At 39.8% G+C, this 26,013-nt stretch overlaps 1 protein-coding gene across 1 annotated transcript in view; it reads left to right on the top strand.

Annotated features, from left to right (window-relative positions):
- LOC137926208 (uncharacterized) overlaps positions 1–26,013 on the top strand; it is a 65,680-nt gene that overhangs the window by 28,432 nt on the left and 11,235 nt on the right. The window contains exons 12-16 of the mRNA XM_068769781.1: positions 19,088–19,169; positions 19,224–19,260; positions 20,392–20,460; positions 23,628–23,704; positions 24,899–25,028. Of these exons, the coding sequence (XP_068625882.1) occupies positions 19,088–19,169; positions 19,224–19,260; positions 20,392–20,460; positions 23,628–23,704; positions 24,899–25,028 (395 nt within the window). The remainder of the gene's footprint in view (positions 1–19,087; positions 19,170–19,223; positions 19,261–20,391; positions 20,461–23,627; positions 23,705–24,898; positions 25,029–26,013) is intronic.

Here is a 26,013-nt window from a genome sequence, read left to right as displayed (position 1 = left end):
TTTATAACCCTCTAAGAGGTAAAATTTGTGATAAATCAATGCAAATGATATATAACAGTCCTGTAAAAGAAACAATAGTAAAGAAATCTCATTTCCTTATACGTATTTAAATTTATACCAACGTGTTGAAATTTCGAAAGCGCTCGGCAAAGCCTATCGGAAAGAGAAAAAAAAAGGTAACATCGGTTTTCTACTCGCGGCGTTGCTCGCGGTCCAATTTCAAGAAGGTCACTCGCCGGCCTCTCCGACATCGATGTCGCGATGTGATTTTGATAAAAAAAAAACATTTACAATGACAGTTAATTTTACGCGACCTACACGAGATAACGCGCAAATATATTTTACAAACGTAATGACTTGTGAGTCGCAATCGTGCGTCGGAGGGACTGCGGCCTCGGCGCACCAGGAAGCGCTTTGTTTACGCGCGTGACGTCACACTCCCCCTCCTCCTCCCCCCTCCTCCTCCTCCTCCCCCCGCGCCCCGCCGGTCAACTGCAACCGCGCGAGCTCAGCCGAGGTTCCTGAGGCCTTCTAGCGCTCTGCCCCCTTAAAGCCGCGTCATCAAATAAAAAAAAACATGGAAGATGTATTTTATACAAATGTAACGCAGCATCAAGCGCCATATTTGAATGTAAAGTCACAACAGATACAAAATAATAATTATGATATGTAATGAAAACATTTCCTGGTGCCAATCGTTTTGAGGAATGGGAATTGTGGGAACAAAAGAAATCAGCAGTTTTATATGTATGTAGGGTATTTACTGCTGTAATACATGGCAGCCGCGAATGTGCTCTGTCGTACTACGACACCAAATAGTTAGGGGGAGGAGTGGGGGAGAATGCAGGGTTGATACTATAGCGTATACATGTGGAGTTCAGACCAGCATCCCCCCACTCGTTACACTATACACCTACACGGTTGTAGTTCTCCGCGTGTAGACGTCTTCGTCGTAACTGAGGTACGATCCCCAGCGTAAAATTTTTAGTCCGTGGACCTCTATTTCCACGGGCTCAATTTTGATGAGGCTGTATAAAGTCTAGACCAGCTAGCAGCACAACATCAAATACCAGCATCCCAAACAGGTGGTAGCTAACGAACTGAATACTGACTTAAACAGTGCGTGTAATGGTGATGTCTAAATGAATAAAAACAATTTGTATTGGATCCTTAAGTCAGCCTGCTCAAATAGAACATCCATCCGAGCTAAGAGCACGAACCGGTTTGAAACGTACGTAAAAACAAGGCTTCAATTAACTGAATTAAAAGTCAGACGAACGTGACCGCGGACACGTTCGCAGTTAGTTTTGATTGAGGATATAATTAGATATTTAATGGAATCAGGCGTTATTTTGCGGAACTCCATCCTAAGTAAGAAAAGGGCCAATATTTAGCCACTTCCGCACATGCAGTGGTAGTCGTGCAACAAAGTGCACCACCCGCTAACCCGCTGATAAATGCGAATGCGGCAAACAATGCGAATCACACAACCGCCACCGTCAAATTACTCAACACGCGTTTCACCCCTCCACGGGGCATCTTCAGGAGCTATGTTACACCGATTAGTGCCAAACACAGAGTGCTATATATATGATATAATTAGAAGTATGTAGCTCGAAGTGTTGCTGGTGGCACTTGTAACCTGTGGCCGTTGGGACTGGAAGATTCTCGAATAGGGTGGGGGTGGGGGTGGACTATGATCGAAGTGATGACGGTGATGTTGTGTGAACTCTTCAATCCCAGTACAATGTTGAGGAGAGTAATTTTGCAGTCGCTGTAGATCTTGGGTTGGATACCCACAACCAAAATACCACTAAAGTCTAGAAATCCTCTAACCCACCTCCAGACAACTTAATATATGACCTGGTGTCACGAGAAGATAACAAGATTATTTGCAGCTAAAATTGTTACACTCTAGAGAACTGAAGAGGTTGATACCATTGAGAAATCTGCCCAGGCGATCAGTAGTGTTGAGCCTGGAAGCCAATAGTACGACATTGTTAGCGGCTCATTGAAAAGGGGAATCCCATAAAAATAAAATTGTTTATATACATCGTGCGAAAGAGAGCGCGATACAATACTCCTCGGCGCGTGATTGGCGGACGGTTTCTATTGGTCGAACATTGTTTTGATAGTTTTAAATCTGTATAAATATGGGTAACTTGATAATTACCCATGCAGCTTCCTGTCTCCTCACCACAAATAGCGTTGGTTGAGAAGGATCCGGATCACACCTTGGTTTGCCGAGTGGACTACTCTGCTTGCATGCCGCAAATACAACAGTACTACTGACTTCTACTCGCGTGGAGTTCTCTTCTATGTGCCATCTTCATTGTGCTAATGGAATGCGAGAGGCCAGTCATTTTTATTTTTGAAGAGTTCATAGATCCTTACATTTTGAACTCAGTTCCGGAGAAGCTGTAAAAGCCCCCGGGCTGGCAGTATCAACATCAACAGAAATAAAGCATAAACATACACACTTATACTTTTTTTATTATTTATTTATTTACTTTATTGGAGATAGACAGTAACAAAAGGCAGTGAGAAAGTATAAACTAAGAAGCTTAGAAATATAAAATTAGTTACAGTTGTTACCTTATAACTATCTCACTGAGAACATTTAATGATTTATAGTCAAACAATGAAAAAAACAAATAAAAATAAAAACATTACTAAACAGGGATCAAAGACTATGGTTTATATATTTATACTAGCTGATCCCGCAAACGTTGTTTTGCAAAAAAAATATTTTTAATTTTCAATTTAAAAATAAGGGTTGATCGTAGAGGGGTGAAAAATTTATGGTTGTATGTATTCTTGTATGCTGTATCATAAAAAAATAAAAACAAAAAATTTCGTTAAAATAATAAAAAAAAAATTTTAAGAGTGAACAACCTTTATCACTTAGGGGTATAGAAAATAGATAGTAGCCGATTCACAGACCTACTGAATACGCATATTAAATTTGGTAAAAATCAGTCAAGCCGTTTCAGAGGAGTTCAAGTTCGAACACCGTGACACGAGAATTTTATATATTAGATTATGGTTTAAATTGTATTGTATGTACTCAATAACTTCGTGTTATTATTATCTCCAAGACCTCGCAGCGTTAGAAAGGATTTGACAAAACTTTAGTATAATTGTATTTATATTGTATTTAGAGGCGACATTATTCAGTCAATGCCGCGCACAAATGTATGCATTGTTTCAAATTAAGACGCGCCCGTGTGAGGTCGATGTTTCGACACTTGCGTGATAATAACTAACAATAAACGCAGGCTGTGGGGGAATTTGGTGAAGGTGATCTGTAGAAGAAATCTTCACTGAAGACAGGCATGCGGGGCCACTTAGATCAGCGAACTTGACACATGCGGACCAATTCAGTGATTATATTAAATGGAATCAGGCGTTACCTCGCGAAAGTCTCTTTCCAATTTCTTATATATACTTTCCTTTTCTCTTATCGTTTATATCTTCTTTAACACATTGCTTATTCTCATTGTCATTACTAGATCAAATATTATTACAGTATGTTTATTTGACTCGTATATAATATTTAATGGAATCAGGCGTTACCTTGCGGAAGTCCATCCTAAGTAAGAAAAGGATCAATATTTAGCCACTTTCGCACATGCACAGCTAAAAGTCTCTGTGTTTGGCACTAATCAGTGTAACATAACTCTTGAAGATGTCCCGTGGAGGGGTGAAACACGTGTTGAGTGATTTGGCAGTAGCGGTTGTGTGATTCGCATTGTTAGCCGCATACGCATTTATCAGCGGGCTGGCGGGCGGTGCATTTTATTGCATGACTACCATTGCATGTGCGGAAGTGGCTAAATATAGGTCCTTTTCTTGCTCAGTGATTATAGCTGCCACCCATTACATTCAAACGCCGCATTGTCCTGGAACCAAGTCAGGTAGTCCAGAATCAAGACAATGCGACGACAACACAACACACCACGTACACTGCACACCGTCATGGTAGCGGTTCAATAACAAATTGCTTTCGTATCAAACAAGACCGGGTCGTATATTTATTTACTTTATCGGAGATAAACAGTAACAAAAGTAAGTAAGAAAGTACAAACTCAGAAACTCTGAAATATAAAACTAGTTACAATTGTTACCTTGTAACTATCTCAATAAGAACATTTAATGATTTAAAGTCAAACAATGATAAAACAAATAAAAACATTACTAAATAGGGATCAAAGATCCACCGCAATAATTACGAGTCACAGCAAGCCGTCACGTTCCGATGAGGTTTAAATTGTATTGTGTGTATTCAATAATTTCGAACGAATTTGTCTTTTGAAAGATACGAGAGAGCACGAGAATTTATCAATATCACTAATATATGAATTGTGGAGGTCACACATCCTGTATAAGGGTGCACGTTTACCGATATTTGTCTTAGCCGTTGATAAAAAGAAGAACTAGAACGAGTTCTTGCTGCAGGAATTCGAAAGAGAGAGATCTAGAACGCGTTCCTGCTGCAGGAATTCGAAATTTTACCTCGGACAACAGTTCCGAACAGTTAACATTGCCATCACAAACATTTTTAAGAGTAGTGGCGTCCATTAGAGAACGTCGATGATGACATTTCTCGTTATGACACGAGATACCAATCTCCGGTCATACTAGAGTTGATGAAGTTTCTTCTGTCGCTGATGCTCTAGCAATAGCAACCTACCAACCTCTTCTCTGGCTCTCTTAGGCGCTCTTGTGTTGGAATAGATGCCAAGAGGGTATTATTGAAGAATGACAGCCCAGAGCCGAAGTCTCGCCGTGGAACTCCTTGAGGCCCAGTCCACAGACAGTGAAGGCTGGAAGAGGCTCGATGCAGACCGCTTCCGAGTCAACTAAGTTCCGCACATCTAGTAATAAATAAAGTTAAAATAAGTTCTAGTATATCTTGTGGAATTATATATGCGTACACACAGATCCATGAAGCATTCAATTTTGTTTTTTTTTTTTAATGACCCCCGCTATTGGGGGCCTTTCGTACCCCTATTTATGGTGGGACAGGGACTTTATTTGCAATTTATTTTTTTCACATAGTTTTTTTATTTTCTTTCTCTTCTTTCGTACTTTATTGTCTCTTTCGGTCTATTATCCATCTTTCATGCTACAGTTCTTCTATCTTTCTCTTTTGCTCTGTTCAATCTTTCATTCTTTCCTCTTTTGTTATTACATTTTTCATTTTACATTTTTTTATTGTACATTTTTATTTTACATTATTATTACTTATCCTATAATTATTCTCTATCACAGTTTTATGTATCACTTTGGTTCTATTTTATCCTTTTTTTTTTCTATTTTCTATTTATTTATTGTGTTTGCGTTTTGTTCTTTTCAATGGCACATTTTGCAATTGTTTTGCAGAGGGCTATGAATGAGTTTTTATCTATTCCGCTTATCAGGGAGGCTATTGACTCCTCCCTGATTCAAATTTGTTAACACGATATGCGTCACTTTTGTTTTGGTTGACACGATCCAGTGTCGTCGTCCACGTGCACACGTGGGTACGATGTCACAGGGGCACGTGCACACGTGGGTAAGATGTCACAGAGGCACGTGCACGGCCACGCGGTGATGTGCACACGTATGTTGTGTTCCGACGAACGGATTCGAATTCTGCGCCGACCTCGGTGTCCTCCTGCGATCGAGTGGGACGAAGTCGGCTGGCGTGCGATTTTACGTCTTATGCGTTTGTAATAAGGTAGGAATGAAGTTTGCACGCGTCACGTGTTATTTTAAGTAACATTTCAAGTTGAGTTGAGTACGTCGGCGCCACGACGCGACCTGTTAGTCGTTAGCTTCGTCGGACTTGCGACGAACCTGACTATGTCGTCACGCGATTGAACACCAGAGAACTCGAAAGGAAATGTCTCGTCGAACTGACTGTGCTGGTGTGAAACAGCTGACAGCGACCTCCGCGAGCCCCAAAACTTGTAGAAACGCTTTGTTACTGAATATATTTTTTGTTTAAGTTATATACCTTATAGCTATAGCGTTAGAGTTGGTTTTTGCGACGCGCGTCTCCGCCGGGCTTTTTGTTTTCGTACGCGCCGTGTTTGGCTGCGAGTTGACATACCAATCAACCGATTATGTATTTTATGAGCGCGTGCGTTGGGTTCAATATGGAACGCGTGGCGGGGCGCGAGTATTCCCGAAACCGCGGGGTCGATGACCGCGTGTCCCCCTCTCCCCCCCGTGCCGCACCCCGCGTCGTAGGGTTCGCTTGCATAGGGCACCGAGTGGTATTTTATATCCGTAGCGTGTCGCATGAGAAGCGTTCCGGCTTGTTTCTATGGGACTGCCATGTCGAAATGAAGAGATTTTTCTGTGAAGACCTACGCATACTGCTCCCAGAGGAATTTTATGAAATATCCATCATATAATATAATAAATAAAATGTGAAGAATTATGAAAAATTTAGAAAAAAAAAAGAGATTTTTGTCTAAAAACAGATCGCTAGTGGGTGGGTACGGCTTGTAGAGAAATTACGGAGATAAAAGCCACATCTTCTCGGCAGAGACGGATGGAAACTTACACGAGATTCCGTCGCGTTTTAACGAAACAGTCGCTTTGTGTTGTATCTGTTGATGTCCACGCAGCTTCCGGGGGATTGAAGGCCTCGCGAACGAAATGAAACTGGTTCGATATCGCCAGATGAAGTCGTCTGCACGGTACACTACGTATGTGAGTGTGTATATATATGTATATATATATGTATCTAATATATAAAATTCTCGTGTCACGGTGTTCGAACTTGAACTCCTCCGAAACGGCTTGACCGGTTTTTACCAAATTGTACATGCGTATTCAGTATGTCTGAGAATCGGCTACTATCTATTTTCCATACCCCTAAGTGATAAGGGTAGTCCATCTCTAAATTTTATTTTTAATTTTTTAGACAATTTTTTTGGTTTTTATTTTATTATGATACAGCATACAAAAATACATACAAACCTAAATTTTCATCCCTCTACGATCAACCTTATCTTACATTTGTTAATTAAAAACTTTAATTTTTTTTGCAAAACAACGTTTCCGGGATCAGCTAGTATGTATATATATCCCTTCGGTGACTAGACTTTGCATTTTGATCAAAATGAACGCCGCGTCGACAGTACGACACATTAAACCTAAATTCGCAGACAAAACTGAAATATTCTTTATTCAAATAATCTGTTACTAGCACTTTTATATCCTCAATCAACATAAAATGTCGGTATTGTTGTCCTGTTGTTCTGCTGCAGCCGACGACAAACTCAGCAGTTGCTCTTAACAAATATATCTTTATTTTTGTATGTTTTAGTATGTATATCTATGTATGTTTATGTTCATTTGTTTGTGAATATGTATTTTTTTGTACACGTGAACTAACTACCCTTTATAAGTACTTTTATCTTTTCCTTACTATGGTTGTCTGTAAGAGATTGCCTTTTGTGATAAGACCGCCCATTGTACTTTTCTGTATATTATTGTATCTCTATATTATGTATCTTATCGTGTACAATTAAGAATATTAAATAAATAAATAAATAAATCTTTATAAAGAGCGCGCGACAATAATTAGTTTCCCGAGTGAACATCGACAACATTCAATTTCACGCATTGACATCTGTGTTGTATTCTCAGGTACAATAATATACTATTTTTAAGTTTTATTGTACATACGTTTACTTTGTGCCATAAAAGATTTATTTAACTTATAAGACGAAAACTAGCAGTTTACAACTATTTCTATTTTCTTTCTATTAGCACTGTCTATTACTGTTTAAGTCGTTTTGAATGTTTTTGCGGACAAACAAAAGGAGCAACGAATAGACGTACTATTAGTATAGTCATTTTTGTCGTGTGACCTCCACCGCTGAACATAGGCGTGGGACTTTAACACGAGGTAGCAGAGAGTAGTGTTCATCTAGTCGTCGACATCGTACGCTTTACGGACTTTGGTCTCGACTTTAAGGCGCGGAAAGTAAACAATAATGAGGATATACATTGACTCCTTTAAAACTATTACACATACACCTGTCCCCCGATTTACACGGTACTTGTTTCATACGTTTTCGCTTTTACACGGTTTTCAAAATAAGTGTTTTTTTTTTTTTTTTTGCTGTGTACACATCTCACGGGGAATCCCGAGCTTATGTGCTGCACTTGCTGCACACGCACACTGTGTCTGTATTTCTTCGCATAAAATTAAAGTTTTATCTACGGAAAATTGTATTTGAGTGAAAGTTTCACAGTTACAGAAAGATTTAATTATCCATATTCGTAAATTACAAGTGAGTGCATAATTTAGGTTATTATAAATAAAAAACAAATTGTGTTTCCGTAATATATTAAATATTTTAACTTGTCAATGCATTTTTTTTTATTTTTGTGTAAACCTAAATATATTGAAAAAATTCCCAAATGTTAAATAGCAAAATTATGCATATTCTGCGAGCTTTTCGATTTACACGGTTTTGACTTGAAGATTTTTAATTTTCGATTTACACGTTTCTCTCAGGAACGTATCTACCGTGTAAATCGAGGGATATAGGTGTATAATAAATCGTCCCGTGAATACCAGAAGTCTTAATAGTTTAGGGAGCGTAGTACATTGTAGTACATGGTGCTTGCTTCACAGCCTGGCGCTGATGAGCCTGGTTTTTTTTTTAAATTAAATATTACAAGTTTTCCTCTAACATAGTCAGGGACTATTTTTACTAAATTACAATTTTTGCTGAAACAATAGCCTCCCTGATAGGCGGCGATGACAAACAGGCGTTCATATCCCTTTGTAAAGAGATCGCCAAAAGGGCGATAGAAAGAAATAAAACAAACAGATTAAAAAAAGATAAATAGATTAAAAACGTAAATAGAAACAAAACTGTGATAGAAATAATTATAGAACAAGTAATAATGTGTGAAAAAAAAGTAAAATAAAAATATAAATCAAAAAATGTAAAAAGAAAAAGGGAAGAATGATAGACGAACAGAGCAAATGGGTAAGAAAGTAGAAATGTGGTATAAAAGAATGGAATGAAAGATCACGTGAAGAATGGAAGCAGAGAACGGAAATAAAAAAAAAACTAAGTGAAAAAAATAAATTGCCCAAAAAAGACCCTGTCCAACCACAAGATAGGGGTACGAGAGGCCCCCAATAGCGGGGGTCATAACGAAAAAAAAAATTACAATTTCTAGACGGGGGGGGGGGGATCCTCGAATGGAGGGCCCAGGCAGTGTCAGATGAGCCTGGTTGGATGCCGGGACGCGGGTGGCGCTGCATGCCGATGGCTTCCGGCGGCTATTTATAACTGTCTGCGCTGCCCTAATAGGAGCGCCGGCCCCCCGGGCGACGATAGCGTACCATGTTACACCGCATGCGTCCTACGTTATGTTCAATTAAATCTTAAACTTTGAGTCATCTGGTTTAAACTGCTGTCCAAGTGGCATTTGCGTATTCGGTTACGAGAGGGCTGGGCGATGAGGACGCAAAGAGGGATCTCCGAGGAACCACGGCTCGAGGCATTTGATACTACAATTTCATCTGAGTCGGCCTAAGTCGATCGCAGAGGTATCTGCTTGGGCTATCTATTTATTTACTTTATTGGGGATAAACAGTAACAAAAGTCAGTAAGAAAGTACAAACTTAGAAGCTTAGAAACATAAAACTAGTTACAATTTTTACCTTATAACTATCTCACTGAGAACATATAATGATTTATAGTCAAACGATCGCTCGTCAGTAACACCTGTAGCATTTCTAATCTAGACCTGGTCTGTTACTATTTCTAAAGCGTTAGCGCTGGGGGAAGTGGCAGAGGAAAGTCCAGCATCGCTTCCATCTAGAATGTTCGGCGGTTTTCGAACGGCTGTCAAATGTTTTGTACGTGTGTGTTATATGCTTGTCTTGTGTACATGCTCTCTCTCTCTTTGACCAGCGATTTCTATTTCTCTTTCTCTCTTTCGACTTCGTCTGAATACCTGCAGCTCTCCTTATACTTATTGCTACTCACATACATCTTAGCTTTAGTCAACTTCCATTTTCTTGGCGTTCAAATTTCGAACGCCGCAAGGATATTTTAGCACTGAAGATTATTGTGACTGTAGTAGCCAGCTTGTAGTGAACGCTACATGTCTCCCGCTTTGATGACATGGGGTTGTGTGTGTGTGCGTTTACTTTTGTGCTGTCCTCCAAGGGAAGGGGCCCCTCTCCCTCCCGCGTCGCTCTCGGTGCTCGGAGAGGGCCGTACGCACGCCGAGGGATCGGGACATAAAGTTACTTTGATTTTTTTATTTTACACTTCCTTGTGCTGCTAACCACTCACTCCGTAATTACGGCTAACTCAAGCCACAAGTGTACCAACTAGTTTGAGGATCGAAGACAAAACTGTTCCATAGGTTCCGTACAACCAATTTTTATAACTCACGCGTCACATTTGATATCGTACATAATCTTTTACATTTAAAGCACCTCCCGAATGCAGTGCAATACAGTGAAGTGACCACGCGAATTTAATCACAGCGGTTGTGGTTGAGAAATCACCACCGCGTGCTTTGTTTGCTCCTCAAAAATCAACCCAAACGCGAAGACGTGGACGACGAATTCAAATCCTCGTTCGAATTTTAAATTCAATTGCGCGAGAATTATTTAAAAAAAAAGTATTGTGGCCGTACTGGCCAAAAGATCTCATGTGACGCTACATATTTAATAATATTTAAATATATTTTATATGTCATACAATATAAAGAGGCTTGTATATTATACTTTGGGATTCATCCTAGCGCTGGTACGTCTTGAGAAAAGGACCAATATTTAGCCACTTCCGCACATGCAGTGGTAGTCGTGCAACAAAATGCACCGCCCGCCAGCCCGCTGATAAATGCGCATGCGGCAAACAATGCGACTATTACTATTGGTCCTTTTCTTACTTTGGAAAAATTGTGTTTTGTCACATGGTAAATGAAATTGATTTGGAAGAATAAATAAAAAAATATGTACAAATTCTTCTTACTTTATGATCTAAGCCAGAGTACCCCAAACTTTTTTGTGTCGTAGACCCCTTGTCATGATTTTCCGTGTTGGGAAGACCTGTAGTGAAGTTTAGTGTTAAAAACTTAAAGTAAAAACACATTTTAATTTATACATTTATTAATTGAATTCAAATTAAAACTACTCAAAATAAAATTTTGTATCTGTTATGTAAAATTTACGTAACATTAAATAAAAAAGTTAATAGAATATGAATAGAATTGTAAATAGGTACTATCAGTGTATGTGTTGAGATCCACTATACCCCCATTTTCATTTCATGGACCCCAAAATTTTTTTTGCTGACGTAGACCCCTTGCAGGTTGTCGTAGACCCCTAGAGGTCGATATAGATCAGTTTGGAAATCACTGATCTAAGCCAACAATAAAAACCTTCCGTTCCTGCTGCAATGCGACGCGCCTGATCTGACAGTTTTATCGCCGACTGGTCCGCTCTGTCGACATGTCAAACATTGAGACAATCACAACAGTGTTGATGTTTGATGCGCGGTGTTTGTCACAAACTAACTGTTCAACATGCGCTTTGTCTCTTGTACTCGTTATTTTTTAAAATCCCTTGTTAATAATATATAACAAGCCATAAAATATCTGGCCTTAGATTATACACATAAATGAAGTATAGTTTGAAAATGTGTACTTAAATAAACGCCATGTTAACCCTTAATAGCCTAGAGTTCCAATTTTGACACCAATCTTTTAAACCGAATGTTCAAATAACTATTAGTTTTTTTTTATAGGTTGGCTGTACGAATTTTACTGTTGTATAATATTCTTTCCAACGAAATTAAAAAAAAATCTATTTTTCCCTTCATCTAGACCCTCAAGCAAACACAGTTATATTAAAAAAATCACTTTCGTAAATCAGGCTATTAAGGGTTAAACCTCATTGCGGGTGAAATTAAGTAAAATCCTTTCTTAGCTGAATTTAACTGGGCGAACGGATAATTCTACCAAATATCAAAACGTTTCGTCTTATGGTTCGAGAGATATCGTGATGAATCGACAAAATGAAAGAAATATCTTATGTGTAGATTATATATATCGTCACAAGAGTAAAGTTTTTTTAAAAAAAAATAGTAAGATAGTACACCAATACCTCACTTTGCGTCGTGGTTACGTTCCAAAAAAAAAACACGACGCAAATTGAAACGCCGCAAAGTGAATTAAGATTTTCTATAGCAAACCATGTATAGATCGAAGATAGGTTCCAGGGTCACGAAAATACTACTCTTTAAAAACCAAAATAATATAACTCTGTCAATAAATAAATTAGAAAAATATATACCTTTTTTATAACCAGAATAAACGCGTAAAAAATTATAAATTTATTATTGTCTTTTAAAAAAAGCACAATACACGACATTACAACACACTACGTTAGCAAAACAAAGTGAAAATAAAACTGTATTCAAATTGCGTTGTTTTTAGTTAGGAAGGGAATCCCCGAGTATTGATGGCATGGCGCAATTAGAAACAAGTTTTGCCATTTTTTAGAAAAAAGAAGAATTGAAGAAAATTAAAGACTCGAACCCAAAACAACGCAACCTCGAAAATCTAACGACGCGCAGTGAAAATTAGTACTAATTAAGCAGCGACGCAACTTCGAATAAAACGCAAAACGAAACGACGCAAAGCGAGGTATTGGTATATTCTAAAACTATGTAAATAAGTACAATAAATGTAAAAAGTCTGTGATAAAAAATTATCTATGATAATTAATGTAAAAAACTATGATCTAGGAATGTAAATGAAAGAAAAAAGGAGATGCAAGAAAAAATATCTGAAGCGTAAGAGAATTGAATAAGAGATAATGTGAAAGACGAAAGAGAGTATAGAATAAAAATTTAAAAACTCGTTTTAGCCGAATTTGTAACATCCCTACCCAACACAAAACTGTAACTATATGATATTTGAAATCAGTGGTTTAAATAAATAAATACTTGAATGGATGATTATAGGAAACTTTAAAGCAATTGTATAGTTATCAGAGCTCCCTTTGATTCAGACGAATACAAATGTGTTCGCCATTTTGTTCATACGTGCACCAGAGATAAGCCGAGCTTTCCAATGCGATGCTTACAGTGTACACTATATTATAGGCTTCTGGTACAAGGTCACCCATATAGCAATGGAAAGAGCTATACTAGAAGCTTCGCTGTGGGATTAAATTAGAAATGAAGAGTTATGGAGAAGAACAAGGATCACCGAAGTAGCTTGATAATTGCCCGTCTCAAGTGGCAGTGAGCAAGACATACGCTCGTTTAACCGAAGCCTAACTGGACCGATGAGGAGGAGGAGGAGGAGGATGAGGATGAGGAGGTAATAAAGGTCGCATGAACAGCGCATGACCCGTCTTAGCTGCGTTGTGTACACGTTCATCTACGTGCGACGTATTCTATGACTAAACACAGGAGAAGCTGTCGCTGGTAGAGGAGCATGTGTATGTATGCACGTAAGAAAAGGATCAATATTTAGCCACTTCGGCACATGCAGCGGTAGTCGTGCAACAAAGTGCACCGCCCTCCAGCCCGCTGATAAACACAAAAACACAGAAACTCTGTGTTTGATACTAATCGGTGTAACATCGTTGAACACGTGTTGAGTGATTTAACGGTGGCAGTTGTGTAATTCGCATTGTTTGCCGCATGCGCATTTATCGGCGGGCTGGCGGTCGGTGCACTTTGTTGCACGACTACCACTGTATGCGCGGAAGTGGCTAAATATTGGTCGTTTTCTTACTTAGGATGGACTTCAGAGAAATAACGCCTAATTCCACGATACAGGCAATTGCAGTGATCTTGAAGTGGATATCTATTTGCTGATATGATAATATTAACTAAATAATTTGCATAAATATTTATTTTAATGGATTGGCCTGAACAGCGCACACGCTATGGAACCACGTACACGCATTGCGGCGGTCCGTGATAAGGAGGCAGCGGTCCCTCCGGCCGGAGAGGGCAATGCACCGTTATCAGTTGTTGGGTTTTCAGTCCGTTGGTCGTGCTGAAGTGAGGTAGCCAGCCATCTCTCTGAAGTTGACCGAGGATCGTGTGACGTCACCCTCCCGGCCGCCATTAGTTGTATCAGCTCTAAAGAGTTGAGGCGCCTGTGACGGTGACAGCTCTTAATGTTCCGAGATATGTCTATAAGTATAGTTTAACAACTTAGCTGGCATTCGACGTGAGGTACGGCGTGGGGCCAGTCTCGCACCGGCGCGTGATGCATACCAATCAACTTTTATGATCCAATACAGCGCCGGCATCGCGCGAAGTAACATACTAACATGTCTTCATTACGCTTGAACGTTCTAACTTCTTTGATGAACTATTGGTTTTTTAGTTATCTTTTGTATTTGTTTTTTTATTGCGACTGCAATATGAGTACGAGAAAGGTTCCGCCGCGTGCCAAAAAACGCGAAACCCTATATAGAAAGGATGAATTCCTTCCGCAGTGCCGATCTCGCGCCGGTGCGTGATGTTTTGATTTTTTATTTTTATGTAAATTTTACTTAATTAGTGACATTTGAATCCTTTTTGAAGAAATGACCAACAAAAAGGAAATTTTGGATTCTGACTGACTCCATGTTCCAAGGTCACTGGCAGTGCCCGAAGTGGCTTTAGATGGCGTAACATATGCGCAATAAACTTTTCAAAAACAATCACGATACGCAGCGGAGGAGGTATAAGACGCAATAAGGATATTATTTACATATTATATTTTGTCCAGGCTATGTTTAATTGTGTATAATGTAAATAAATATGTCTGTAACAGTCGCTGCCGAGAATCGAAACGCACTTCTCTATATGAAGCACAAACAACGTTTCCGCTGCGAGTTGCGTCGCGCTGACTTTTAATTGCAAATTATCTGCGCGTGCGACGAATGGACCAATCGCGAGGGAACGCTTCTGAGTAACGGCTGACGCGACGTCTTTGTCGTTCAGAACAAAAGATGCCTTTGTGTTTTTACTATCACTTGTGATACGTATCACATGTTAGTATAATAGTATGTAGCGGATGGACCCGGGGATTCCCCGGGAGCTTATCTTAACATTTTTCATTCAGGCCGCGCGGGGCCTATACGACAATTTAAAAAAAAAAAAAAACAAGTCGTTCAAGACATATGCTTTATACTTTTTCAATACTGCAAAGCTATAATTATCGGTAAAAAGTTATAAATTTTAATATGCATTACGTATATGCATATATGATGTGAAGTTATATATTCGAGCCTAGAATGCATTTGTTTAAGAATCCTTAGTTTTTCAATGAGAACTGCAAATGGGCTGAACGTAAAGTGCAGCATCAGGTCGTATACGCCCCACGTGGCATGGAATGGGTTAAACGAGATCATGGGCTTTGTAGTCCACTGCCATAAACGAAGAATTTTCAAATGCATTTGCAAGAAGGGTCAGGTCAAAAAAACAACACGTTATAATTTATGTAAATTTAATATTCTCTTTTAAAAAAAAGCACAACACACTACGTAATTGAACTCTTAAAATTAGCAAAACAAAATGAAAATAAAACTGTATTCAAATTGCGTCGATTTTTAGTTAGAAAGGGAATCCCCGAGTTTTGATGGAATGGCGCAATTAGAAACAAGTGTTGCCATTTTTTACAAATAAAAGAAAATTTCAAAAACAAAATTAAAGACTCGAACCCAAAACAACGCAACTTCGAAAATCTAACGACGCATAGTGAAAATTAGTACTAATTAAACTGCGACGCAACTTCCAAAAAAACGAAAAACGAAACGACGCAAAGCAAGGTATTGGTGTACAGCGTCCCTTTTGACAACCTTGTTAACGTCAGCTGATAAGAGCCAATCACGAAGCTGATAGTTGCTCTTTTAAATCATTTAACTGCTTAATTTTATTTCGTAAAACATTTTCTGCCCGCTTTATTATTTTCCAGAGAAGACGAGTGTACTCGACATAAACGTAGGCAATTATGATTATAATCAAACGTCGCTTGTTGGTTTTTTTATAAGATATATTTTCATATTCGTTGTTAAAAAACAAAATTTTATTTCATCGATAAAGAGTATATCACATAATTATAAAATTAAGGCATTATAGGAATGAAAACAGAAGCAATAAAATACTAACTAAATTTCAAGGAATCTTAAGTAACAAAAAGTTAAATTTTTAAAGCAAGGCGCAGCACGTAATGCTACCTTGCATGTTGTTGTTAATTCGTGTAATAATAATGCGAATGCGATTTTTTTAATCTTTACGACGAGTATACTCGACGTTAAGCGAAAAAAATTAGTTTCGCTCTGACGAGTATACTGGACATTGACAGTTATATGCTTAAATGAAATTTAACAATGCAATGTACATTGTAATACAACCGTGTAAATGAGACGCGTAACTATCGTCATCAATACGGCCTTAGACGTCCAATAATTGATAAAGGCCTTTTTTAAAGATTGACAATAAGACCGACTGAAAACTTTCATACAGAGTTTTTTTAAATATTTAATGAAATCAGGCGTTACCTTGCGGAAGTCCATCTAAGTAAGAAAAGGACCAATATTTAGCCACGTCTGCACATGCAGCAGTAGTCGTGCAATGAAGTGCACCGCCCGCCAGCCCGCTGATAAATGCGCTAGCGGCAAACAATGCGAATTACACAACTGCCCCCGTAAATCACTCAACACGTGTTTCACCCCTCCACGGGGCATCTTCAGGAGTTATGTTACACCAATTAGTGCCAAACACAGAGTCACACTTTTTTGACAAATAAGGTCATCTGTCCACTTTGTAGGTGAATGTACAACTCTACCGGTTCCTGGTCTCCGCTCCGGAACCTCAAGTTTCCAACGGTGATATGATACAGCAAGAATATAATGAATAATCCGTTTAATGTTTCTTACATCGGCATGCATTGTTCGCTTGATGAAATGTTCGCTAGGTATCACATTTCTATGCTTGCATGACGTCACCTCTCTTACTGTCTTTTGTTCTCTTTTGAATACCACTCTGTTATGATCAAATTTTTAATGGAATCAGGCGTTACCTTGCGGAAGTCCATCCTTAGTAAGAAAAAGACCAATATTTAGCCACTTCCGCACATGTCTATGTTTGTGACTCTGTTTGGCGCTAATCGGTGTAACATAACTCCTGAAGATGCACCGTGGATGGGTGAAACAAGTGTTGAGTGATTTGGCGGTGGCGGTTGTGTGATTCGCATTGTTTGCGGCATACGCATTTATGGTGGCGCTGGCGGGCGGTGCACTTTGTTGCACGACTACCACTGCATGTGCGGAAGTGGCTAAATATTGGTACTTTTCTTACTTATGATCAAACTGTCAAGCATTTCTCTATTTACTTTTAATCATGTGCCTCGCTCGTCTCCGATTTTGGTTTTTAATATAGTAGGTGAAGATAATACGTATCTGAAACGTGGCCTTATAGGAAGACTCAATCATCCAGAGAACAAGAGAAGATGGCTGTGCTTGGAGTTTCGTTGCGAGGTAGAAATCAAAAAAGAAGAGATCCGCAGGATTAAAATCACCCAGCTCTAAGTATTGCTCATTCGAAGTGGCAGTAACTGAAGTTTGCAACCGAAGGTCGAGTAGGTGGTCGTGGCGTTATTAGGCCCTCCATTAGAGTGACCGACGACGTATTTGCTTTCGGGGGAAGTCCCCGGATGCTGCTAGCGCGGTACCGGTTACTGCGACAATCCTCGGGGGATCCACAGGTTCAAGCTCAAGGAGGACCTCTCGTGCTTCTGTTAACCGGGCGTGGACCAGACCGTGATCCACCTTGTGGCCCGGTGTCCCGCATTCGGAGGACTCCGGTTCGACTTCGAGTGCCGGTCTGGCGTAAAAATCAGGGAGAAATCAATAGCCTCCCTGATTAGAGAAGAGAAAACAAAAGAAGAGTTCCTCCTACCCTGTAGAAAGATAATAAGCAAAGTAATAGATTAAAATAAAAGCTGATAAAAATGTAAATAACTAAAATCAATAAAAATAATGTAAAACAATGTGATAATGTAATAATCTTATATAGAAATAAAATAAAAATATAAAATAAGGAAAATGTAAAAGAGTAATGAGGGATGAATGAAAGGCGTTACAGAGCGAAAGAGAAAGACAGAAGAATTGTGGTGAGAATGAAACGAAAGATAGATCATATATATATATAATAATGTTCCACACCAGATAGGGGGTACGATTTTTAAAAAAAATGCTTGAGGGAGGTTTTCGTCTTGCAATGGTTATCGGCTGAAAAGAAGAAGATATGGCCCGCCTGCTATTTAGTTTTCCATACATTAGGTGGTACGGTGATACGGTATAGGGGCATTGCGTCATCGTCGACGGCGCAACGAAAAGGGGAATTACATAGAAATATAATTGTTCATTCACGTCGGTATAATCACGGGCGATGCTCGAATACGTACACACTCGTACTTCTGACCTCGTGTTGTTGCTACCTCAAGACATACCGGTGCTAGGATGGACGATTTATTTATTTTTTGTTTCGGTGGGGGAAATCTTCCGGTATTCAAGATGCCCTGCCTCTGGGAGGAGGACAGGGGTATGTGGGATTCCTACCCACTAACCCCCCCCCCGGTGGTCGCCCTCTGCGCTAAACGGGGGACCGCGGTATCCCCCGGTCAGGGATCGCCACGCGGTCTTCCCTCGCGCCGTGCTATTTTTCGATAGCCCGTCCCGGGGTAATTATGTATATGCTACCTCCGAAACCCTCGTGGTGCTATCACGATGGTTGGAGACCACGTCGAACCATCGTCCGCCTCAGAGTCGCCGAAGCTAGTGGGAGTTTAGAGCCCCCACCCTAAACTCAGAATGGAGGACCCCACGACGTGTTAATTCACCACGTAGTGGGAAGAAACGGCTGTGGATATAGCCGTCTATACACTAACATATATTAACGTCGTATCCATACTAGATATGTCTTAATGTCATATGATTAAACTTTCAATCTTTTACCGTCCCGGTGTGCGCACACCTTTAGATATTATATAAATAGGAGTTTGGTTTGAACTTGTTGTGGTGTTGTTACAGCGATGGCAGCAGTGCCGGCAGCCCGAAGGAGGCGTGCGTGGCCACCTCGCCGCCGCCCGTGCCGCCGCCCGCCAAGCGCGACGTGCGCCACCACCACCAGCACCAGCACCACCAGCACCAACACCAACACCACCAGCCGCACCAGCATCACGACCAGCGACGCCTCAGCCTCGGTGCGTACACTTCTCTTTCTACGTTGAGGATATTTAAGCAAATATTTTATTAAACATCTTTGAAACGTCGACGTTGATACAGGGGTGTAAAACTCGCGGCCCGAGATGAACATTTTTGCGGACCTGTCTATATATACGTTGCGACAATTCTGAAGGTAGTCTTGAATTTCTTTCGAAATTCAAAAAGATAGCATCGAAGAAAAGGTCAAATATTATGATGTAAACCAGAGTTCCTCAAACTTTTTTGTGTCGTAGACCCCTTGCCATATTTTTCCGTGTTGGGTAGACCCCCTACTTACCTGAAATTGATTTCCTGTAAATTTCTAACTCTAGTGAAGTTTAGTGTTAAAAACTTAAAGTAAAAACACATGTTGTTTTGAAAATGTATTGCGACCACAAAGCGAAACCAACATCCAACTTAAATAATTATAAACATATATAATAATTTTTTTACTTCATAGGTACTTTTATGAATAATGTAAATGTTTTGATATTATAAGATAGTATGATGTAAGTAAATAGGTACTATCAGTGAGATAATGTTGAGATCCCCTATCGTGGACCGTTTTTCATTTCATGGACCCCCAAATTTTTTTTCGCTGACGTAGACCCCTTGCTGGTTGTCATAGACCCCTAGGGAATATAGACCACTTTGGGAATCACTGATGTAAACAATAATTTTAAAAAAAATCTTCAGAAAAATAGGATAATTTACGAGACCAAAGTCGACTAGACTCGTTAAGGATGCGATTACGTCACATTACCAATGCAATCGGTGCGCTTTTTAGTCCTTTTGAGCGGAAGGACTCTAAAAAAAACTTGCAACGCTCATACTAGAAGTCCCTGCTAACTGTCAGCGTCGTTTTTAAAGACGTATAAGGGAACAGAACGTAAGAGTGAAGGAAGTGAGCGATTGATTGATGAATGAATGAAGAGTAGGAATGAATTATGGCATTCTCTGGGAAGATGGCGATGGTCCGGTTGGTATCAACTATGTAAGAAGTGAAAAATGAAAGTGTTTAAAAAATATCTAAAAACATCTATTATTCGCCTGCGTGATTCACTTCCACGCGTATAAAAGTGTTTTAATCAATTGTCGTAAATGTCTGTGACCAGCTTGTGTTCCAGCAGGTGGCGGCGCTGGTGGTTCAAGGCGCGCCGAGCGTCGACCCGCCGGTCCGTCGGAGCGCCGTCGCCCAGGTGAGCGCATGACCCCTAATTACCCCCTACCCCCACACATCCACATATATGCACTTCTTTCTCCTCTGTCCGCTGTAAGGTATAGACACCACAACGGAACAAACGTAGGAAAAGGTCAGGTAAGTATGTACTTTCCGCGACCTTCACTATGTCTTCGATCCAGTTAGTGGGGGGAGGGGGAGGGGGGCAATCAACGCCGCGTCTCCCGGCTCCTGGTTGTCACCCAAGAACCTTTCAGCTAGACCGGTCATATCGTACTTTGATCGGTACAGAAGGTGAAACCAGTTTGGGTTTTGTATCAAATTGAAAGGTTCTTTACCTATTTAATATCTAATAGATTCAGGCGTTACTTTGCGGAAGTAGATCCTAAGTAAGAAAGGGACAAATATATAGCTACTTCCGCTATGCAGCAGTAGTCGTGCAATGAAGTGCACCGCCCGCCGGCCCGCTGATAAATGCGCGTGCAGCAAACAATGCGAAACACAAATACCACCGTTAATTCACTCAACACGTGTTTCACACCTCCACGGGGCATCCCCAGGAGATTTTACACCGACCAGTGCCAAACACCGACTCGGTGTTTTTACTGCTGCATAGCGGAAGTAGCTATATATTAGTCCCTTTCTTACTTACCCATTTAAATTTTATTGTAAAAGAATGTTGGCGTGGTAAGTGTTACATTAAATGACATCACAGGAGACAGCGCACCTCGGCGATTGTGTTCGCTACTAAGTTATTGCAATGTTACTTTAATTTACTTAACTTTCTATTTGTAACCTTGTATAAAGGTATAAATGAGGATATGTAATCGGCTTCCGGTTTAACCACCCTGTTATAACCTATAGAAATATGTACAAAATAATATGTATTTATATGTTCATTTTCCTAACATATATAATCCTGTTGAATGCCTTTCGCCAGTTCTTCTCAAGTCTGAAGCGTTTATCATTCGATCCGATGTTAGATTTGTCTCGGCGTCTACAATTGATGCAATCGATTAAATTTTTGAATAAAGAATTTTTCAATTTTGAAATTATCCAATTGCGTGCGCGTTTTATTTCGTCTGCGGGTGTCCCACGCGCGCGATGACGTCACAGCTTTCGAATCCTCGCAGGCTGCGTAACGGCGCCAGCGCTTTCTACTTTAGGTGCGACGGTCGACCCCCCCTCCCCCGCCCCGGCTCTCCCCCGTAAGGACCAGCGATCGGACGCCGTCCTTGCATTGTTGCGAGCCTTCCGGCGTGCGCACGCGCACTTTTTCGGTAGCGACGTGCGAACAATGGTTTCTGGTCACGTCATCGAGGAGCTACGGAAAAATTTGTCCAGAGTAGAATGGATCGCTTAAAATCCAGAGGTCGCCCAGTGAGGACCCTCGCGTAATCCTCTCCTTTTTATACGTATAAAGTAAGAAAGAGTCAAAGTGACTTCCATTGTTATAACTCCTTGTCTTAACGGAACTCCCGCATTCCTTGTAAGCTTCACCAACTGCACACCTGCCTGCGACAAGGACCCAATTCAAAGGATAAACATGACACGCCCTATTTCTGGTTTGGCAGAGTTATTTGGAAATCCTTCACACTAAAACCCACTCTGTGATCACCCTGTACTCTGGCGGCTTGTGTACATTATTCTTTCCTTAGTCAATTGAAGGCAATACTCGCTACCTCAACATATCGTTAAAAAAACGAATATCCAAATTTAAATTTTAAAATTTTGTTCTAAATATTGAATTACATCTGTTGTTGACGTCAAGTTGAATCTACCAGATGTTCTGATGAAACGCATCAGACATGAGAACAACAGAGAAAAGAATTTAGCAGGACTATGTATTTTTTTAAATGACATGTTTGAACATTGAAATAACTGAGGGCGAAACACATCATTCCCGAGGCGTGCTATCATTGAAGTCATTTAAAGTGTTGTTTGCTGTTGATAAGCTCTTTAACCCTGCGTTGCATGATTTTTTTGTAAAATACATCAGGCTGGCGTAATTGATTACATAGAGTAAGGGAAAAATAATCAAAAAAATCCTAGTGTAAATGAATAATATGAAAATAGTAAAGAACGATATGATGGAAATTTCCATCATCACGCAAAGAAGGGTGCAGAAGTATAGGTGCAGACATATTCTTCTCCGGGGCAGGCCAGTACATAAATCTCTTAAGGAATAATATTTCTCCTAACGTAGTATCCTTTCTCGTAGCATTCACGTGACGTAGATGCAAGTGAAAGTCATTTACCGATGGTCCACTGTGTAGCTCTGGATATATTAATTTAATTATTTATATTATTTTTCCGAAATAACCCGCTGTACCGCGATTTAGGTTTGCGCGTGATGAGATGAGAGGGGGAAGGGGGAGTGTTGGCTTCCATCGGCTCCCACCTCGCTTACCTAAGCCACGCTACAAGCAACGTTATAAGTGAAAACTTGCAAAGGTCGCTTGAATCGGTACTACTAGATATTTACGAGGGATCTCTGTTGGTGCAGCAGTAAACTGTGCTATGATCGAAATTGTGATGAGATAAAAGCCTACAAAAATCCTAGTGGTCTGGGATAATTTTGGTCTTCTAAGATGATATGTTATGGTGAGCAATGGTTGGACTCGACCTTGGTTCTGTAAGCGGCGGTGGGCGCAATGAATCGAAGAAGAAAATCTCCCCCTCCTCAACCCCTATTTTAGACGCCTCTTACCAGGGGGATAACTTAATCCTAAAGGCAGTCAATGTAGTTCTATGAAATGCAGATATTCATAATCGTCAACTTAAAATTAAGTTTATGTTAGTTCGCAGCGCGCCATCTATTGAGAACAAGTAACAACAAAATAATTTAGTTTTAATCCAATTTTCGAACAATTCATTTTCAAACATGTTTATCTTGAACATACTCTCAAATAGTGTAATATGCCTTTTTGGTAGGGCCTATTTATCTATGAACGAGTGAGGCGCTGTATAGAGTCTTATAAATTATAAACAAAACACTAAGTTTATTTTTATTTCTAAGATTTTTATGTACATAGATTAGGTTGTCGTAAATATCTTGTAAGTGTAGTGTTAGTGTGTTTGTCTATTCTAATAAAGTTACCTGTATATAAACCGGGCAAAAGTGTTTACCGGTCTAACAATCCCACCTACTGCTGACGTGCCATATGATCGGTCCTCGTGTTCCAGACATGCGCGTGAGTCCTGGCGCCGGGACTTCGGCGGAGCCGCCACACCTCCACCTCGCCACGCATCACCACCACATGGTAAAGTTACCCCTTTATGCCTTATTCTATAGCCCTTCAAAATTATTGCGGATACATGATACAAAAAGCCTGGTGTTCAGCTAGGTAACCAATTACAAGCATGAGCTACCACTGACTCACCAACTGCTCAGGAATGCTGGTCAGAAACTGAACAGTTCTTTTTAAATGGAATCTAACAATGTTTAATGTCTATTGGATTCAGGCGTTATTTTGCGGAAGTCCATCATAAGTAACAAAAGGATTAATATATACCTACTTCCGTGATGTAGCAGTAGTCGTGCAATAAAATGCACAGCCCGCTAATAAATGCGCATGCGGCAAACAATGCGAATTACGCAACTACCACCGTTAAATCACTCAACAAGTGTTTCACCCCTCCACGGGGCATCTTCAGGAGTAATGTTTGTTGTGTACATTGTAATATCAACCGTGTAAATGGGTCAACAAACCAAGTTCCAAACATTCTTCTATTCAGCCGATGGACTCCCACTGCAAGGTATAGATCTGCCATAAATATCTCCACGACGACATCCAGCTGCTTCCGTGACCTTTATGTCGTTGAATACTATAATAAGATTTATTAAATATGCTTTTAATTATAAATTTAAAACTAGAATACACACATACACATTATTATTATATGATGTATTTATGTGTAGCCGTGGTAAGTGTTATGTAGTTATCGCGAGATTGGGTTGAAATTGTTTCCGACGAGGGGCTCGATCGCGGGCGGGTAGGTCTTGGGTAATGTGCTTCGCAACGGTAAAACTTTGAGAAGCCTTAGCGCGGTCGACGTAAACAGATTGCCAAAGGCTCTCGCGGCCGGTGCGGGGGTAGGGGGAGGGGGGGTTGAGGGCGCGGTGTGCGACGGATGTGATTATTTAAGGAGCGCGGGCCGAAGTGCGAGGACCCTAGGTACTGTTGCCATTCGCGCAGGTACAGCATATACCAGGGGTGTCAAACTTAAAAGCGAACTCGGTTCAAAAGTCAGGCCGCAATGGAAATCAATTTTCATACAAACGAATATATATATATATATATTCTCCAAACGCGGACCGCGAGTTTGACACTCCTGGTATAAAATAATAGCAATAACGAACTAAGTTAATAGAATGGCAACAGATATTGGTCGTTCAGAGTCGAACTTTGAAAGGTTACGTGTGCTCCACTGACCGAGCGTTGGTTCTGTTCCAGGACACAAACCCACTGGAGGGCGGCGTGGAGCCGCTGGTGAGCGCTGGTTCATCAGACGGCGAGCTGTCCAGCAAGGCCGGCGATAGTCCCAGCAGGAAGCGGCGTCGCATCTCCAGGCACCTGTCCTCAGGTTCGTATACAGGATCATAATCCATATATATATATATATATATATATATATATATATATATATATATATATTCACAGGATTCTGACTCTAGAATGATAAATGTACAATTTAAATTTGTACAACATGTCATACACCAAAAATCAATGGTTTCAAAAGGAATAAACGACTTAATAATAATTTAGTAAAAAAAGTAGTTTTGAAAGTAGTTTTAATGCGTATTAAAATGAATAATTGTTAACTATCTATTACTGCAGATTTTGTGCTGTCAGAAATTATTGGCCTATCGCATTACAATATAAAAGATAAATTAATATAATGCATTTCAGTGTGATCACGTTGGAAATAAATGTAAAAAGTTTAGTTTAAAACCTTTTACTGACTGCTTTTACATGTAATGCTGTAGTGAAAAAGTGAGATGAATTTGTTTATACACCTATCCCCCGATCTACACGGTAGATACGTTCTTGAGAAAAACGTAAAAATCGAAATTTAAAAATATTTAATATATTACGGAAACACTGTTTTTTTTATTTAATTACAATATACATTAAACAGAAGAACAAATAATAAAACTAAAGGTGTTTTAATATCCTCTATTACTGTCAGAAATTACTCTCATTCTATTTTCCGGAATCGAAGTTTCGTATTCGCTCTAAGTTATTTGCGCCGATTCGATGTTTGAAGCAGAAATATTTACATTATGAGAGATGGTAATAAAATCGGTTATTAACAATTGCTTCGAATTTTTTGTAATATCTTTGTAAACATCATATTGTGCCAAGTCAGCACATAAGCTCGGGATTCCCCGTGAAATGTGTCCACAGCACACGTGTTCAATCACTGTAGCATTTAGTAGAGTGGGATGAAAAACAAAAAAAGCTTATTTGGAAAACCGTGTAAAAGCGAAAACGTGTAAAACAAGTACCGTGTAAATCGGGAGATAGGTGTATAATGTAAATTGTTTGTTTATTCTTACAAATCACCT

The sequence above is a fragment of the Battus philenor genome, unplaced genomic scaffold (genome assembly GCF_028537555.1).
Source record: "Battus philenor isolate CCGP_79_NKW_IND1 unplaced genomic scaffold, ilBatPhil1.0.hap1 SCAF_29, whole genome shotgun sequence".
NCBI lineage: Eukaryota > Metazoa > Arthropoda > Insecta > Lepidoptera > Papilionidae > Battus > Battus philenor.
This window is presented reverse-complemented; position numbering and strand designations above follow the sequence as displayed.